The sequence below is a fragment of the Crocodylus siamensis genome, chromosome 1 (genome assembly GCF_052110815.1).
Source record: "Crocodylus siamensis isolate JL-2025a chromosome 1, ASM5211081v1, whole genome shotgun sequence".
NCBI classification, from domain to species: Eukaryota; Metazoa; Chordata; order Crocodylia; family Crocodylidae; genus Crocodylus; species Crocodylus siamensis.
Genome location: NC_143395.1, coordinates 318,059,477 through 318,076,728, shown reverse-complemented (window position 1 = coordinate 318,076,728; position 17,252 = coordinate 318,059,477). Strand labels below are relative to the sequence as shown.

The window sequence follows — 17,252 nt, the reverse complement described above, 5'->3', positions numbered from 1 at the left end:
GACCTCTAACTGAGCTCCGACCTCCTGCAATTATAATCACTGGCTTGTTGATGTTCTGGAGCAGGTCTTTCTCAATCTACCTGTGGAAGCCATTGCTCCTTGTTACAAAATGTAGTAGTGGGGCCAGAGGGCATAAATAATAGGCCAATGTCCTTCTTGTTAGAGGTACAAATTTTAGAAGCGAAGTTGTTTTGGTTCCTGCTCCAGTGAATGTTTAGCTACTTATACGAAGTATAAGAGCTTCTTTGGGCAAGACTGAAATCTGCTTCAACTCCTTATAGCAAAGGAATTTTTCAGAGGGGTGAGAGAGATTCCATGTACAAGTTCCTGCTTTTTCAATGGCATGTAAGTCCTGTTGTGGATCTAACCCTTATACCGTCCAGATTGTATTTAAAAGGTTGGCTAGAAATATCTGAAAGTGCAGCTCTGCATTTAAAGTCAAGTGCAGAATTTTTTACCCCAAATGGGTTTCTTTTCTTTAATCTGTTAGTGAATAAAAAAAAAGTAAACTTACAACTCTGAGGTTATGCTCTGTGGTGTGTGATTATACTGTCCTGGTTATGGCAAAACGTGTGTCTGTGTGTATATATAGAGAGAAGGAGTGGATAATGTGAAGTTAGGTTACTTAACTGTATTTTTTTTTTTCTTTCTATGTGTGGATTTGTCAGATATGCTGTGGGGCTACCCTAATTGCTTTCAAAGCAAAGCTTTTGTGTATTAACTTACTAATGCTAACAATGGATCCTATAGATGTGTGGGGAGCAGACTATTAATCAAGTCTGCTGGAGCATGGAAACTGGCACTCCCCAGCAGCCTTCCACGTCTCATGTATCAGCATCCCTGTGCCGAAAAAGTGGTGGCGGAGCACTTTGAACTAAAGCTCACTGTACCTGTTCTGGTTCTAAGTCCCCACTGCCATTTTTCAGCACAGGAACACTGATGCACATGATGTGCTGGAGCCTTTAATTAGCATGGGTTGCAAATTAAAGTGCCTGGTACCATATCCCAGAACACATGAAAATGCTCCTAGTGCCTGAGTAGCTGTGCAGTGGTCAAGCCAGGTTGAAGGATAGGTGCTGTTTTTACTGTATAGAAGTCATCTTGTAAGATAAGCCTGACAGAAAAGCATAGACACCAAAATAGGAAGTTTTGCCTGGCAGAGAGAGCAAGCATATGCAGGGATGAACCTTCAAGCTTAACTGTTTAAAGAAAAAATTTAACTTGTAATGAATTGGGGGGGGGGGAGAGGGAACTATGGGTTTTTTTCTTAAAAATTACATGATATCTGAATCTTAATGTAGGTATACAATATACTTCCTTCCAGGGCCTATTTCAGACTTCCTATTAAACGTAGTAAGAAATCAAATAAATTATGCAGAACTGAAAGGGTATAAAATCTCGTGGGAAGATCACTTAGCAAAATCCGAGCGGTCGCAAAGCTTTCTCTCGTGCGTGGATGACCTCTACTTGACTCAAGAAGTCTATGGGCCAATGAGAGGCAAAGCGCTGCTTGACCTGGTACTGGCTACGGGGGACGACCTAATCGGCAACCTAGTGATCGATGGGAAGCTGGGTGACAGCGACCATGAGCTGATCACCTTCACCATCCGCTGTAAAGCTGGCAAGTCAGTCAGCATCACAGAAGGCCTTGACTTCAGAAAAGCCGACTTTGACAAGCTCAAGAGGCTTGTCGGTCAGGCCCTTAGGGACCATGACCCCAGGGAGTTGGGAGTTCGAGAAGAGTGGTTCCTTCTCAAGGAAGCGATCCTCAATGCACAAGCTAAATCTATTCCAACCCGGAGGAAAGGCAGCAAGAAGGCACAGCAGCCCTCCTGGCTCTCCAGGGACCTAGCGGACCTCCTGCAGCTAAAAAGGAAAGCCTACAAAGGATGGAGGACGGGATTCACCTCCAAGGAGGATTATTCTGCACTGGTCCGGTCCTGCAGGGAGCAAACCAGGAAAGCCAAGGCTGCAACTGAACTCCAACTAGCTTCAGGCATCAAGGACAACAAAAAGTCCTCTTTCAGATGTGCAGGGAGCCAGAGGAAAAGCAAGGGCAACGTTGGACCCCTGCTAAACCAGATGTGGCAACTGACAACTGACGCCCAGGAAAAAGCCAACCTATTAAATAGGTACTTTGCGTCAGTCTTTCATCAGTCCCATGGGACGTCCATGCCTGCTATGGGACAGGGAGATCCGGGTGATGGGGATCCCCTACCCTCCATAAATGCTGACCTCGTGAAGGAACACCTTGAGAAGCTGGATACCTTCAAGTCAGCCGGCCCTGACAATCTGCACCCCAGGGTACTCAAGGAGCTGGCGAGCGTCATAGCCCAGCCCCTGGCACGGATCTTTGAAAACTCCTGGCGCTCTGGTGTAGTGCCCGAAGACTGGAAGAAGGCCAATGTGGTGCCGATCTTCAAGAAAGGGAGGAGAGTGGATCCGGCTAACTACAGGCCCATTAGCCTGACTTCTATCCTGAGGAAGATCTTAGAAAAGTTTATTAAGGAGGCCATCCTTGATGGACTGGCCCAGGCTAACATCCTAAGGGAGAGCCAGCATGGGTTTGTTGCGGGTAGGTCTTGTTTGCCCAATCTCATTTCCTTCTATGACCGGGTGACCTATCACCTGGACAAGGGAGAAGAGATTGATGTCATATATCTTGACTTCAAAAAAGCTTTTGATCTGGTATCCCATGATCACCTCTTGGCCAAACTGGCCAGTTGCGGCCTTGGCTCCACCACGATCCGCTGGCTGGGAAACTGGCTCCGTGGTTGGACCCAGAGGGTTGTAATTGATGGCAGTCACTCATCGTGGTGCCCTGTGACCAGTGGGGTCCCTCAAGGCTCTGTCCTTGGACCCATCCTGTTCAACATCTTCATTAACGATGTGGACATTGGAGTCAGGAGTGGACTGACCAAGTTCGCCGATGACACCAAACTTTGGGGCAAAGCATCCACGCCAGAAGATAGGCGGGTGATCCAGGCTGACCTGGACAGGCTCAGCAAATGGGCAGACAAGAACCTGATGGTGTTTAACACCGAAAAATGCAAGGTTCTCCACCTTGGGAGGAAAAACCTGCAGCATCCTTATAGGCTTGGCAGTGCTACGTTGGATAGCACTACAGAAGAAAGAGACTTGGGGGTCATCATTGACCACAAGACGAACATGAGCCTGCAATGTGATGCTGCGGCTAATAAAGTGACCAAAACGCTGGCTTGCATCCATAGATGCTTCTTGAGCAAATCCCGGGATGTCATTCTCCCCTTGTACTCGGCCTTGGTGAGGCCGCAGCTGGAGTACTGCGTCCAGTTTTGGGCTCCACAATTCAAAAAGGATGTGGAGAAGCTTGAGAGGGTGCAGAGGAGAGCCACGCGCATGATCAGAGGTCAGGAAAACAGATCTTACGATGATAGGCTGAGAGACATGGGACTCTTTAGCCTGGAAAAGCGTAGGCTCGGGGGTGATCTGATGGCCACCTATAAGTTTATCACAGGTGACCACCAGGATCTGGGGGAATGCCTGTTCACCAGAGTGCCCCAAGGGATGACGAGGTCGAACGGTCACAAACTCCTGCAAGACCGTTTCAGGCTGGACATAAGGAAGAATTTCTTTACTGTCCGAGCCCCCAAGGTCTGGAACAGTCTGCCAGCGGAGGTGGTTCAAGCACCTACATTGAACACCTTCAAGAGTAAATTGGATGCTTCTCTTGCTGGGATCCTATGACCCCAGCTGACTTCCTGCCCTTTGGGCAGGGGGCTGGACTCGATGATCTCCCGAGGTCCCTTCCAGCCCTAATGTCTATGAAATCAATATCGTGTGAAATTTTACATAATCCGGACACCTACTTCTAGAACAGTGGCTTTCAACCTGTGGCCCATGGGCCGCATGTGACTCAGTCAGCACACTGCTGAGGCCCATGTGACATCCAGTTTTAAAAAATTAAATAAAATAAAGATTGTCACCTGTGGTCTGTTAGTCATGGATCCAGGTTTCCATTCCCCATGGAAAAAATGTGGATTTGCCCCTTTTTAGGAGAAAACTGTGGGAAATGATGGGTTTCTTCCTGCTTGGGGCTGGGGAGAGGGAGAGGAGGAAGATGGAAGGCAGGAGGTGCTACATGCATGTGCGAACACATGTACATGGCAGCCAGGCAGCATGGAGTGCAGCTCCCTCCAGGCAACTATGTGGGGGTGGGGGCAAACTGAGGCCCCCACAGTGAGGGAGGGAGGGAGGGAATAGAGTAGGGCAGGGCTAAGGCTGGGCGCAGTGCCCATCTAGGTCGGTGTGTAGAGTCCAGGTCTGGGGTGGGATTGTGTGGCTGTGGGGCCCAGCCGGGGTCAGGCTGGCTCCCTGTTGCTGCACACATTCCCAGGGAAGGAGAAATGCGGGGGTGGGGGTGGCAATTGCCACCTCCCACTGACAGCAAGGCTAGAGTGCTGGGAGGGGGGGAGGGGGGTGACACAAAGGCCTGCAGGCCCTGGCCCTGGTCCCATAGCCATAGCAGTTGGGTTCCCCCTCAGCTGTGGGGGAGTTGCTCACATAACACGTAGAGAGCTTCAAGTGTGGCCCACTGTGGCAAATAGGATCTGTTGTAGTGGTTTTTTGATCTCTCAAAATTCTAAATATTACTGTGGCTTAAAATGGTGTAAGCTTTTATTTATATTGAAGCTTTCTCTGTCTCCTGAAATCTAGTGAAATGTTAGTGTTCTTTATGTAGGATTGTTGACAACATGCCTGTAACATGGTGCTATGATGTTGAAGAAGGTCAGAGGTTCTGCAATCCTGGGTTTCCTATTGGTTGTTATATTACAAAAGACGGCCATCAAAAAGACGCCTGTGTCATTAATGTAAGTTTAAAGACTTTTCTGCTTCATTTTCTGCATGAAATCTCTTTCCAGATTTTTCCTTGCTTTCTGATGCTTTGTTCCATGATGGGTTTTCCTTCATCTTCAGACTGGTTCAGGAAATGATGGAAATGTGCTGTGGACTCAACTTAGATGAAGTTAGAACAGATTTACCTGAGAAACTTCAGGCTGCTTTCCACTGTGGGGTGTAGAAGGCTGTGAAGGACTGGAGGGAAGGAGATGCATGCACGTGGCCAAGTCAATGCAACATCCTTCCTTGACCCTGAAAATTTCTCTCTAACTGCTGCATGGCTGGGGCTCTGGAGTTTTTAAATAAGCATGTTTCTCTGAGGAGCAGACTTCCATGCAGTGGCTCTGTTATGTGCCTTTTCAAACCTAGCAAAAGTTGACATAAGCTAATGCTTCTTGAAGGAATTAACTTCCCCTCCACTGAGAGGGCTTATGCATAGTTGTTGGAAACAAGGCATCTTAGTAAGAGTCCTGTGTGACCTGTGTCACTGGAAGTAGCGTGAGAAAAATTCTTTGTGCAGACATTTCTCATTCTGTTAAAATACTGACTTTGGTTCTATTTTTAAGTTGCGGTCGCATGTCACAAACAAACTTATTACTTAAGCAAGCGATGCTTGATATTTTTGCTCAGAGGGTCAGGTGGGCAGTGGCCTGTTAATCCATGGGTGAGATCTGGCTGGTTCTTCTGACCAGTAACCAGTTTAGACTTGGTGGGGCCCCATCCAGCCATGGGGGGACTGGGGGCAATCTGGCCCTTAACCAGCTGTGTGGTGGAAGGGGGCCATAACCCAGCCCCACAGGGATGGGGGAGGAAGCATGGCCTGGCCCGTCAGGGAGAGGGGGTGTGGCTCTGTCCTAATCCAACTGTGCCAGGGGAAGGGGACATGGCAGTGGGTGAAGTGGCACCCACTGTCAAATTTTCCAACCCATGGGGAGCCCTACAGGCTAGATGCCATGGTTCCATGGACTGGATTTGGCCAGTGGGCTGGAAGTTGAACATGCCTGACGTAAACACTATATAGCTATTTGATAAAGTAGTATGTAATCTAACTGTTTTGGTTAAGGTTAGTTTGAAAACAGTGCTCTTAACAGGTTTTTACATTTATTACTCATTTAAAGAGGTAAAGCAAGAAAGTGCTTCTCTGAATAGTCCAGAATATGTATTTTAAAAAAATGTTGAGCTTCCAACCCGGTAGCAGATAGATTTAAAAAGTTAGGACATGCTAATCTTACAGGCTTAACAAAATTTACATTTTAGAATTCTCCTCTCTATGTCTTATTTACTTCTGTGTTCTGTTTTGCAGTCAGAATTTCATGAGAGAGATACCTTCTATATTTTCAATCATGTCGACATTAAAATATTCTACCATATCGTAGAAAATGGAGCAACGGGAGCAAGACTAGTAGCTGCTAAGCTTGAACCAAAAAGGTGAGTATTAAAAATTCAACCTTCTTACAGTATGACCTGTCACTAAACAAAGATTAGCTTCAAGAATTTTACTCCAAACCAGTTGTCACTAATTGGTGGATCTCGATCCACTGATAGATCTCGGAGCTTTTTCAAATCGATCCGAGACTGGGATTGGGTGGCTGAGTACCCAAGTACATGCATCCTAGCCCATCAGGTCAGTCTGTGGGGGAAGGAAGGGGCAGGGGCTAGATCAAGGCCCCCACAGTGAGGGACAGTGCCGTAGAGGCAGGAGCAGTGGTTTTCTCCCTCTGCCTTGATCTTCTCCCCCTTCCCTCCCCACAGACTTACCTGCTGAGTGGCGGGGGGATGGGACAGGTGGTGGCGCATGGTAGATCTTGGGTTGTTTTAAATGCCAAAGGTTTCATAGATTTCATAGACATAAATCATCGAGTCTAGCCCTCTGCCCGAGGGGCAGGAAGTCACGAGGAATCATAGGATCCCATCAAGATAAGCATCCCAGTGTGTCTTGAAGGTATTCAAAGTAGGTGCTTGAACCACCTCTGGAGGCAGTCGATTCCAAACCTTGGGGGGCTTGGACAGTAAAGAAGTTCTTCCTTACGTTCAGCCTGAATCGGTCGCGGCAGAGTTTGTGACCGTTCAATCTTGTCATCCCTTGGGGCGCTCTGGTGAACAGATGTTCCCCCAGATCCTGATGTACTTAGGCAGCCGCCAGTCCCACCTGAGCCTGTGCTTTTCCAGGCTGAAGAGTCCCATTGCTCTCAGCCTCTCATCAAAAGATCTGTTTTTCTGACCTCTGATCATGCACGTGGCTCTTCTTGAATGGTGGAGCCCAAAACTGGACACAGTACTCCAGCTGCGGCCTCACCGAGTACAACAGGAGAATGACATCCCGGGATTTGCTTGAGAAGCATCTATGGGTGCAGGCCAGCGTTTGGCTCTCTTTACTAGCCGCAGCATCACATTGGAGGCTTATGTTCACCTTGTGGTCAATCGTGACCCCCCCCCAAGTCCCTTTCGCCTGTAGTGCTAGCCAGTATAGCACTGCCGAGCCTGTAAGCATGTTGCAGGTTTTTCTTCCCAAGGTGGAGAACCTTGCATTTTTCGGTGTTGAACACCATCACGTTCTCATCCGCCATCTACTTAAAAAGGTTGGAGATCAATGCTCCAAAACATTTCTCTTTAGTTATAAGATGTGTTACAAAAGGCAGAAGTTGAGTTTTCCTGCTGGAAAAAGTGATCTGATTTTAGGATGGTATAAAGCAACAGTTCCTTTTTCTGACAGTGGACTTTTATCTTCAGCTGTAGTACCCAGAAAATACTTGGTGGTATACTTTTCAATTGGCAAATGGGAGGGGGAAGCATCATATCATGTGCTCATTATGATTCCTGTTTATTCATCAGTGTTCAAAGCAAGGGAAATAAATTCACCTTGCTTTTTTATCTTGTCAGTATTAAATATTTTAATAGAGTTAGGCTCCTTTATGCTATTTCAACTGTCCTGCTGTCTAAGAAAACAACACATTTTGTAGGCTTACGATCCATTACCATTAACATCCTTCTTTCTAGTCCCTAAAATGTATTTACCTTGCTTTCCTTTACTCTGTCAGTATAACTGAATTTGCTGAGTTGCAGGTCAGATGTTCTGATCTTAACCACCTAATGGTTTTTAAAGGAAAATATGAATTTTTTCTTGTGTATAATAACTAACTAATCGACTTGTCTTATTTTTTGTTGAGGTTTTTTTAATATTCATCATTTCTTTAGGTTTCACATGATGGAAGAGTATGATGCTTAAAATTTGAGGTATTTTAGGAAAATTTGTCTTTGCTATACATTGTTAGGGAACAGAAATGCTATTTTTGATGTTCATGCCACAGCTTGTAGTCTCTGAAACTTATAAATATTATTATTTTAAAATTGGATGCTTGGAAGAAAAATTCTAAATGAAATTGCTAATTAATTAAATGAGTAAACTTTAACACTGTTGCTAGTCAAATGAACAGCTTTGAATTTTGTGCATGTTTCTTTCCATAGCTATAAGCATACAAATCCAGAAAACCCTGACTGCTCAGGTGTGCCTATGGATATAAATAACCAGGCTAGTGGGGAGATCAAAATTGTTTATACGTACTCTGTTACCTTTCAGGTGAGTGTTTAAGGTTTTTTGTCCTAACCAGTTATTTCCCATCTTCTCTCTGTGTATTTGATTGTTCCTTTCTAAGTGTAGAACTTTACACTTTGTTCTTACTCAGTTTCATCCTATTTATTTCAGACATTCCTCAAGAACAAATCATTTGTTTGTTATTTTAAGTTTTAGAAAATGAATGGCTAATGTTGCTGCAGAATGTTCAATGCAGTATTGTTACTAAGTGTAGCTAAAAATGCAGTCCTCTTTCAAATCAGGTTTTTAGTTGCAGTTTAGGAGATTTAGTTGCACAGCTGTTGTTGCATATTAATGGGGTTTTGTGGCCAAATTACCTACTGGAATTTTAGGGGGCGGAGTGGGGAGAAATCTTTTTCATATCATAGAATCATAGAAGCAATGAGTCGGAAGGGACCTAGACAGATCATCGAGTCTGACCCCCTGCCATGGGCAGGAATGAGCACTGGGGGTGGGAGGGGCCAGCCAGGTGCCTATCCAGTCTCCTCTTGAAGATTTCCAGGGAAGGTGAGAGTACCACCTCTCTGGGAAGCCTATTCCAGGCTCTGGCCATCCTTACCATGATGTAGTTCTTCCTAATATCTAACCTAAATCTATCCTCCCTCAGCTTGTGGCCATTGTCCCTGGTGACTCCAAGGGGGACCCTGGTGAACAGACTTTTCTCCGAGTCCCTGCTGCTGGCCCCTGATAAGGTTGTAGGCAAGACTGAAGAGATACAGGTCCCTCAGCCTCTCCTCATAGGGCTGGCCACAGAGGCCCTCAGCCCTACCAGTGGCCTCCTCTGAACCCTCTCCAGGTTCTCCACGTCCTTCTTGAAGTGCAGCGCCCAGAACTGGACACAGTACTCCAGCTGCGGCCTGACCAGTACTGCATAGAGGGGGAGCAAGACCTGTCTGGACCTGTTAGTGATGCCCCGTTGATGCAGGACAGGGTGCGGTTGGCTCTGCCTATTGCTTCGTCGCATTGGTGACTCATATTCATCCTGGAGTCAATCCTGACCAAGATCCCTCTCTGCTTCTGTGCTGCCAAGAGGGTCAGCCCCTAACCTATAACCACAATGCTGGTTCCTTCTCCCCAGGTGCAGCACCCTGCACTTGTCCTTGTTGAACCGCATCCTGTTCAGATCCGCCCACTTCTCTAACCTGTCCAGGTCTGCCTGGATGCGGTCCCTGCCTACCGGTGTATTCACTTTACCCCACAGCTTGGTGTCATCAGCGAACTTGAACAGGATGCTCTGCACACACTCTTCCAGGTTGCTAACGAAGATGTTGAACAGCACCGGCCCAAGGACTGAGCCCCAGGGGACTCCGCTGCCCACACCTCCCAGGTCAACTTCAACCCATCCACCACCACCCTCTGGGTGCGCCCCTGGAGCCAGTTTGCCACCCATGTGACTGTGCATTCATCAATGCTGTAGTCCCTCAGCTTGCCCACCAGAATTGGGTGAGACACTGCGTCGAAGGCCTTCTGGAAGCCCAAGAAGATGACATCGACTTCCTCCTTCCCATCTAAGCTCTTTGTTACCTGGTCATAGAAAGAGACCGGGTTAGTCAGGCAGGATCGGCCTTGCACGAACCCATGCTGGTTACCCCTCAACATCACTTCCCCTGCAGGGCTCTCACAAATGTGGCCCTTGATAATTTTTTCAAAGACCTTCCCCAGGATAGAAGTGAGGCTGACTGGCCTGTAGTTGCCAGGCTCTTCCTTCCTCCCCTTCTTGAAAATAGGGACCACATTGGCCCTTTTCCAGTCCTCAGGGACTTGGCCCGAGCACCAGGAGTCCTCCAACAGCCGTGTCAATGGCTCCACGATGACACCAGCCAATTCCCTCAGCACCCACAGATGAAGGTCATCCGGGCCCACTGACTTGGACACATCTAAGCCCTCCAGGTAATCCTTAACTAGGTCTGAACTAACAGTCGGGGGACTTGCATCCTTCCCGGGCCTCTCTATGCTGTCACCCGAGAGCACCCCATTGTCAGCAGACAGGAGCATGGAGGCAAAGAACTTGTTGAAGAGTTCTGCCTTCTCTCGTGCGTCCGTGACCAACTGCCCTGCCCTGCCTCTTAGGGGTCCAATGTTACCCCAAGACTGCTTCTTGCTACCTATATACTTGAAGAAGGACTTTTTGTTATCCTTAATCCCAGAAGCTAATCTAAGCTCTAGTGCTGCTTTCACCTTTCTCACCAAATCCCTACAAGCTCAGGTAAGGGAGGTGTCCTTCTTTGTCCCTGCCCCCTGCTTCCACTGCCAGTACGCCTTTTTATTTGCCTTCAGGCCAGCCTGGATCTCCATGCTCAGCCATAAAGTTTTCTTGGACCCTTTTCCCGCCTTCCTGCGCAGAGGAATTGTGTCCTGCTGTGCCCCAAGGATAGCCTCCTTGAGGAAGGACCACCTTTCCTGGACCCCCATACTAGCTACCCCCTGGGCTCTGAGTGCCTCCCTGACTACTGCCCTGAGCACATTGAAGTTGCATAAGGTGTAGGTCCTGTACGCATGTCAGGAACCTTTGTGAGTGGCTAGACCTGGCCGACTGCTCCTCCCAGTTGACGTCAAGGTAATTCATATTGCCCATGACCACAATCTCCTTTGCACACATGGCCTCCCCAGGCTGCCTGAAAAATTCCAGATCCAGCTCTTCCTCCTGATGTGGTGGCCTGTAGTACACCCCTACCACCAGATCCCTCTCCCCCTGCCCTCCTTGAAGTTTGACGCACAGGGTCTCAGTTAAGCCTTCCTCTGGTCCCATTTGGAAGGTAGAACTGGTATACTGTTCCCTAACATAGAGCGCAACCCCCCCACCTGTTTTTCCCCTTCCTGTCTCTTCTAAACAACCTATAGCCCTCTATGTGTACTGCCCAGTCAAATGTTTCATCCCACCGTGTCTCTACTTGTCCAACCAGGTCGAATTTACTACTTGCAAGCACGAGAGCAAACTCCTCCTGCTTGTTCCCCATGCTTCTTGCATTAGTGAAGAGACACCTTAATCCCCCCCGGGAGCCCTGGATACCCCCCCCCACCTGAGAGACATCTGGTCCCTTGGTGCATACCTGAGCTCTTACCTGGGCAGGTCCTACACCTGGTTGAGTTTTTTTTTCTTGCTCCTGTGGATCCCCATCCCCCAATGAACTTAGTTGAAAGCCTGCCAGAGGCTTTAACTTGGAAAAAGAGTAATTTGCCCAACACTAAATCTGTGTTATGCATGTTCATCAAAGAAATGTGAATTGTAGGCATGTTCATGGCAGGCTGCACAATTCTGGGATCAGATGCTAGAACCAGATTGTGTCATTACCACTTGCAAGTGCAGGGGGAGCTCAGGGTCAGGTGTTTATTGGTCCCAGCCTTGGGACAACTAGACCTTCTGTAAATACACCAAATACAAAAATTAAACTATTTCAGGAAATAAATTATTTTTATTTGCTGGATGACCCACTTTCAATGTTTTAAACAATGAATGTTGTTATAAAGAAGATTCTAAAAATGCCTCGTCCAACTGTGTGTTCTGCTGAACTTAGCCCAGTATGAGGTTGTAAAGGATGCTTTCCTTGAAGGTCTAAGAAAATGTATTGGGTAAGGCAGGCAGGATAGAAGTAGTCAGATAGGAATGGCAAATGTGTAAGGTGTCGTCTTTGTTGCGTTTCTTGCATAGGAACCTAGTTTGTCTTCTGGTGAACTGACTGCAAGTGTCATCTTGCCCATCACCATTTTTGGCATCTTGACAAAATACTTTTTAATAAACAATTTTTAAAGCACTCAGTTTTTCCAAATAACTATTTTTAAACCATTGATTGGTCTTGTTAGTTTATTTATTAAAGTAAATCATAAGCGAGAAAATAAGTGGTTAATTTATTATGTCTTTGTTATGAATGGATGATTTTAGTAGTTTATTTTTATATCAAGATGACTTCCAAATGATAATCTCTGAAAAGTAAATTTTCCCTCCCTGTAGAGTTAATGGCTTAAAAATATTAATTTAAAAAATATTCATGTGATATTTATTAATCGTTTTGAACAAACCTTCTGTTTTGTACTAACACACAGTGGGTGTGTCTACATGTACATTAAGCATGCCTAAATTTCATGCGCATTAGGTTACTGCGCATTAAGTGGATTTAGGCAGGCGTCTACATGTTTAGGCATTAAAGTGCATTAACGCTGTGTATCGACTGACTTTAGTGCATCTACATATCCGTTAACATGTCTAAATTTGCTATCTTTCATGCACATTAACAGTGCGCATGTGTAGACATGTGCCCTTAATGCACATTAACTTAGGTGAATGCACATTGAGGCATCGTGTAGATGCGCTTTGTGTTCCTTATTTTAGGGAATGAGGTCATCACTTAGATGGGAAAATTTGTAAGCCAAATTTTCATGCTGCAAAACGGTTGTGGTAATTCAGTAGATAACTCCGAAATATCAAGTTAAATTCTTGAATTGATATCAAGAAAAGCAGTTAAATTAACATACTTGGAATGTTGTGCAGCTGTATGGCATAGTCTCTCAATAGTTGTGAAATGCGAGCCTCCTGTGTGCCTTAAAGATTGTAAATCAAAGGTTTAACAGGTTAACTCCTCTGTGAAAGATGTAGAGTTTACTTGATATAGTTTATTATATTCCAAGTAAAGTAATTCAGTTCTGTATGATCTTCCCAAAAGATGCTTAAGTTGGACATGGTGGTGGTGATCTAGTTGCACATAGAAACTAAAACTTGTTGTTGATAGACGGCTTGTATATTACGTTTTAGATTCTCTTATCCTAATTCTGACTTTTGGTCTTAGAGCATGGTCATTAAGGTCTTTCACTGAAGCCTGTGGGGAATTATTTTATAGGGCTTTTTTGTTTTAAGGTTTGAAATTGTTTTGAACGTAAGTTATTTGATTTAAATAGTTCCAAAACGTTGTATGGAGGTATGAAATGATTGAGTCACTTATTTGTTTCTTATAAAAATCTAACTGCTGAAATTTTAATTTCCAGGAAGAAAAAGGCATAAGATGGGCATCCAGATGGGATTATATTTTGGAATCCATGCCACATACACATATTCAGTGGTTTAGGTGAGGAGACTTTTAGTCCTCAAATACTATAAAGTGGAGAGCGCTTTTTGCTATAGATATTGATTTTTTGAAGCTTTTTTTTTTTTCCCCCCATTCCGCATAGCATCATGAATTCCCTTGTGATTGTCCTTTTCTTATCTGGAATGGTAGCTATGATCATGTTGAGGACACTACATAAAGACATTGCAAGATATAATCAGATGGATTCTACTGTAAGTCTGAAGTTTCTAAAATCACTATTGGAGCTGTTTGTTTAACTTTGAAAAGATGTATGTGTTTGTTGTCAAATGGCATAAACGCGTGTTTTAAAGAATAACCATCATGAACAACTATGAGGTTCTAGTTGATGGTTGTGGGGTTTTTTGTATGTCTTGTATATGTGTGTTGAACCAGCCTTCTGGACTACTTTCCATTCAGTTTAGGAAACCATAGTTGTAGTTGCCAGTGATTTAAATGTGGTCTTGTGAAATGAAGTTAGGCACTTTTTTGCAAGCCTGCAACCAGTTTGAGCTATGTTGCCTTACTGTAACTCCTCACCTCATTTTTATGTACATTCACAGTGGACTTTGTAATTTTCTATTCATTTTTACAGCGTTGAGCCGTTTAAGAGAATCTACAGGTTTCCCTCGATTTATGCAGTACATGCATTCCCGGAGAACCGTGCATAACATGTAACAAATAGGGATAGGTTCCCATGGCAGCAAGGGAGGGAGGAAGTGAGGCTGGGACTAGGGAAGGGGTGGGGGGAATGGTGCCGCTCCCAGGGCTCCACAAGGGAGCAAAACAGAGGGAACAGAGTGGCACTTGGCCCAGCCACTGTGTAAGTGAAGAGAAGAGACACTGGGGTTTGAAGGGTGATTGCAAGCAGCCATCCCATCGCTGATAGTAAAGAGTAACTATCTGCACATAAGTTAGGAGGCTGTTTAAATATGAGCCAGTTCATTTTTTTTAAAGCCCTGGTGGGGGCTAACCAGGATTAAGTATGTTGTGACTTATTTGAGTCAGAGGCATATCAAGGACTCTGATGGACTCTGGCAGATTATATGGGCTATAAGACCACACCCAGTGGAATGGGAGAGGGTATAGGGATTGATGGAGCCCTCATTACTAAGGTGGACATAAGGACCAATTGTGCAAGAAGCTTCATACCCAGGCATTTCTTTTTTTTTTTTCTTTTTCTTTCCTTATCAAGTCGGGGCAGGAAAGTGTGGGTGTGCGGAACATTTCATCAAGAAGGGTCCTGGCAGTCTTCAGCCAGCTGGCCTTAAGAGCATTGACTGCTTTAGTAGAGGGAAAAAAAAGAAAAAAAAGCCTTATCGAGACGGTGATAAACATCTAAGACTAATTTATTACTCTAATTGAGATGAGATGAGATGGACATCAATTACACTTTAGTGTTCCTCGGAAACACTGGGCTGTTCCATGCTCCATCTGTCCTCCCAGTTCCTGGGCTCTGCCTGTTTCCACTCACCCCAGTTTCTGGGCTGTATCATGCTGTGGTGTAGGCATCTGGTGTCAGCTGCTCCCGGAGTCACTGCAGCAGGGGCTGAGGTGAGTGGAGACGAGCAGAACTCCGGGTAGAGCCTGGTGCAGCCGCCGGCCCCAGCCTGCAGTGGTAGCCTGCTGTTGTCCCATATGCAGATCCGGGGGCACAGAGCAGGAAGAGGCACCACCTTGCCCCCTCTCCCTGCCCTGTGCCCACTGATGGTTCCCTCTGCAACTGGCACCAGCTGCTTACGGGGCTGCTGCAGCATGGGCTAGGGGGACTGCAGACAAGCTATGCTGCACCCTATGCTGCCCAGGGTTCTGCTTGTTCCCACTCACCCCAGCCCCTGCTGCAGTGGCCCCAGGAGCAGCTGACACCAGTTGCCTGCACCAGGGCAAGGCGCAGCCCAGGAGCTGCAGGGAGTGGGGACAGACGAAGCACTGTGCAGCCTAGCGATTGCAGGCCACTGGCACTGGCCCCACAGCCCTTTTCCCCACCCCTCACAGATTTACCTGCGTGGGTGGGTGGGGCACCTATGCTGATCGCATAAGAGGAGATTTACCTTGCACAGAATGCATCATGGTCTAAAAATGCTCATTACATAAGAGTGAATTCACATATATAGAACCTGCATAAATCAAGGGAAACCTGTATTAGAAGGCCAAATAATTCAGCAGCTGTATTGACAGAACTGCTAATTTGGTGAAAAAAGAACAAAAACCAAACAACCCTACAAATATTGTACAACCAAAAAAAGATTAAAATTGAAGATTTTTTTTTCTGAAATCCTTATTTATGGTTCATTTACAGATATCCTAAAAAACATTGGAAAAATAGCAACATTTATTTTCTAAATGAATAAAGCACAAAATATATGATGCAGCTCTGAAGACCCATTACAGCAAGACTTAACTTTTGATTTTCTAAATTTTAAATTAAATGCAAAACAAATGTATATTTTTAAAAGTACTGAAACACTTTTTTCAGAGTTTGGAATCTAATTTTACAAGCCATAGTAAACCAGATTGGTGCTATTAGATATTTGTTTTAAGATTATAATCTTTCATCTTTTTTAAAGATCTAATTAGTTCATTAAATTGTCCCATACAGATTTGATATTTCCTATTATGTTAGTGAGGGTGAAAGAATAAAAGACCAGCAGTAATTTGTTTTAAAAATGTGCCTGTATATCACTGATGTCATATAAATTATAAACATTATGAATTTTAAAAAGTGTCTGTGTCTGCATACACAGTTTTAAAACATGATGTTTTAGATTTGGCCATTACCTTAGTTTTGCCTCACTCTGCCCTTGTTTCCATGTCAGCATTGCCTTTGTCCCAATTCCAGGTGTAACTAAAGTTAATTAGTTTTACATGCTTCTGTCAGATCCTGACACTTTTTTATTTTTTGTATTGGTACTGAAAATCTGTCTCAGAAGCTTCTGTATGTATAAATTATCCAAATATTACTCTCTGGAGTGGAATGCATTTGATTTGTGATTGCAGGGTTTTACTGCCTCTTGCACTAGCACTGCAAGTCTAGCGACCCACTGACTATTACAACTTCGAGATCAGGACCAAGCTTCACAAATTTGTCTGTTTTAAAATAGTTACAGCTCTCCATTACTTATAATGGAGCAGTTATAACTACTCAGTTTGCCTTTAGTTGAGATCAGCATCTTTTCATCAGAGTATACCCTGGTGATACTGAGGATACTTTCAGAAAAGATGGTTGCTGCTTTGCTATGTTTGGGAAGCTAATACTGGAAAGAGAGGTATAAAATCATAAGGGTGTGGAGGAACAGTAATGGGGATATATGAACAAAGAGAGGGAGCAATGGATGTGTGTTGGAACTGGAGTATAGAATATGATGTCCCAGCCTGAAGCTTGGCTCCAAGCGATGCAATTGTAAGACTGAGCCTTGGATAGGGGAAAGGGGAGAAAGGATAGAACATCAAGCTGATTATCTATCTGCTCATGTCCCTTCCGACCCTACAAACTATGAAGTGTCCCCTGGTAGCAAGGGAAAGGTAAAAGTAGTTTCTCTTGGATAAACAAAGGAGAGGTCCTGGTTTTTTAATACATTTTGACTCTTAAACCCTAGAAGTTAGATGGCTTTCCTCAAATCTTGTAATAATGGTAGTTGGGAAAACAGTGCAGTTGTCTTAATTTTATGTTTTTTTGTATTGTATGCGACTTGGTATGATCCATGTTTTTTTTTTAATGTTTGTGCATG

At 45.0% G+C, this 17,252-nt stretch overlaps 1 protein-coding gene across 1 annotated transcript in view; it reads left to right on the top strand.

Annotated features, from left to right (window-relative positions):
• Window positions 1–17,252, top strand: part of TM9SF2 (transmembrane 9 superfamily member 2) — a 48,596-nt gene that overhangs the window by 16,460 nt on the left and 14,884 nt on the right. The window contains exons 5-9 of the mRNA XM_090022912.1: window positions 4,721–4,850; window positions 6,182–6,306; window positions 8,344–8,455; window positions 13,448–13,527; window positions 13,631–13,739. Of these exons, the coding sequence (XP_089879038.1) occupies window positions 4,721–4,850; window positions 6,182–6,306; window positions 8,344–8,455; window positions 13,448–13,527; window positions 13,631–13,739 (556 nt within the window). The remainder of the gene's footprint in view (window positions 1–4,720; window positions 4,851–6,181; window positions 6,307–8,343; window positions 8,456–13,447; window positions 13,528–13,630; window positions 13,740–17,252) is intronic.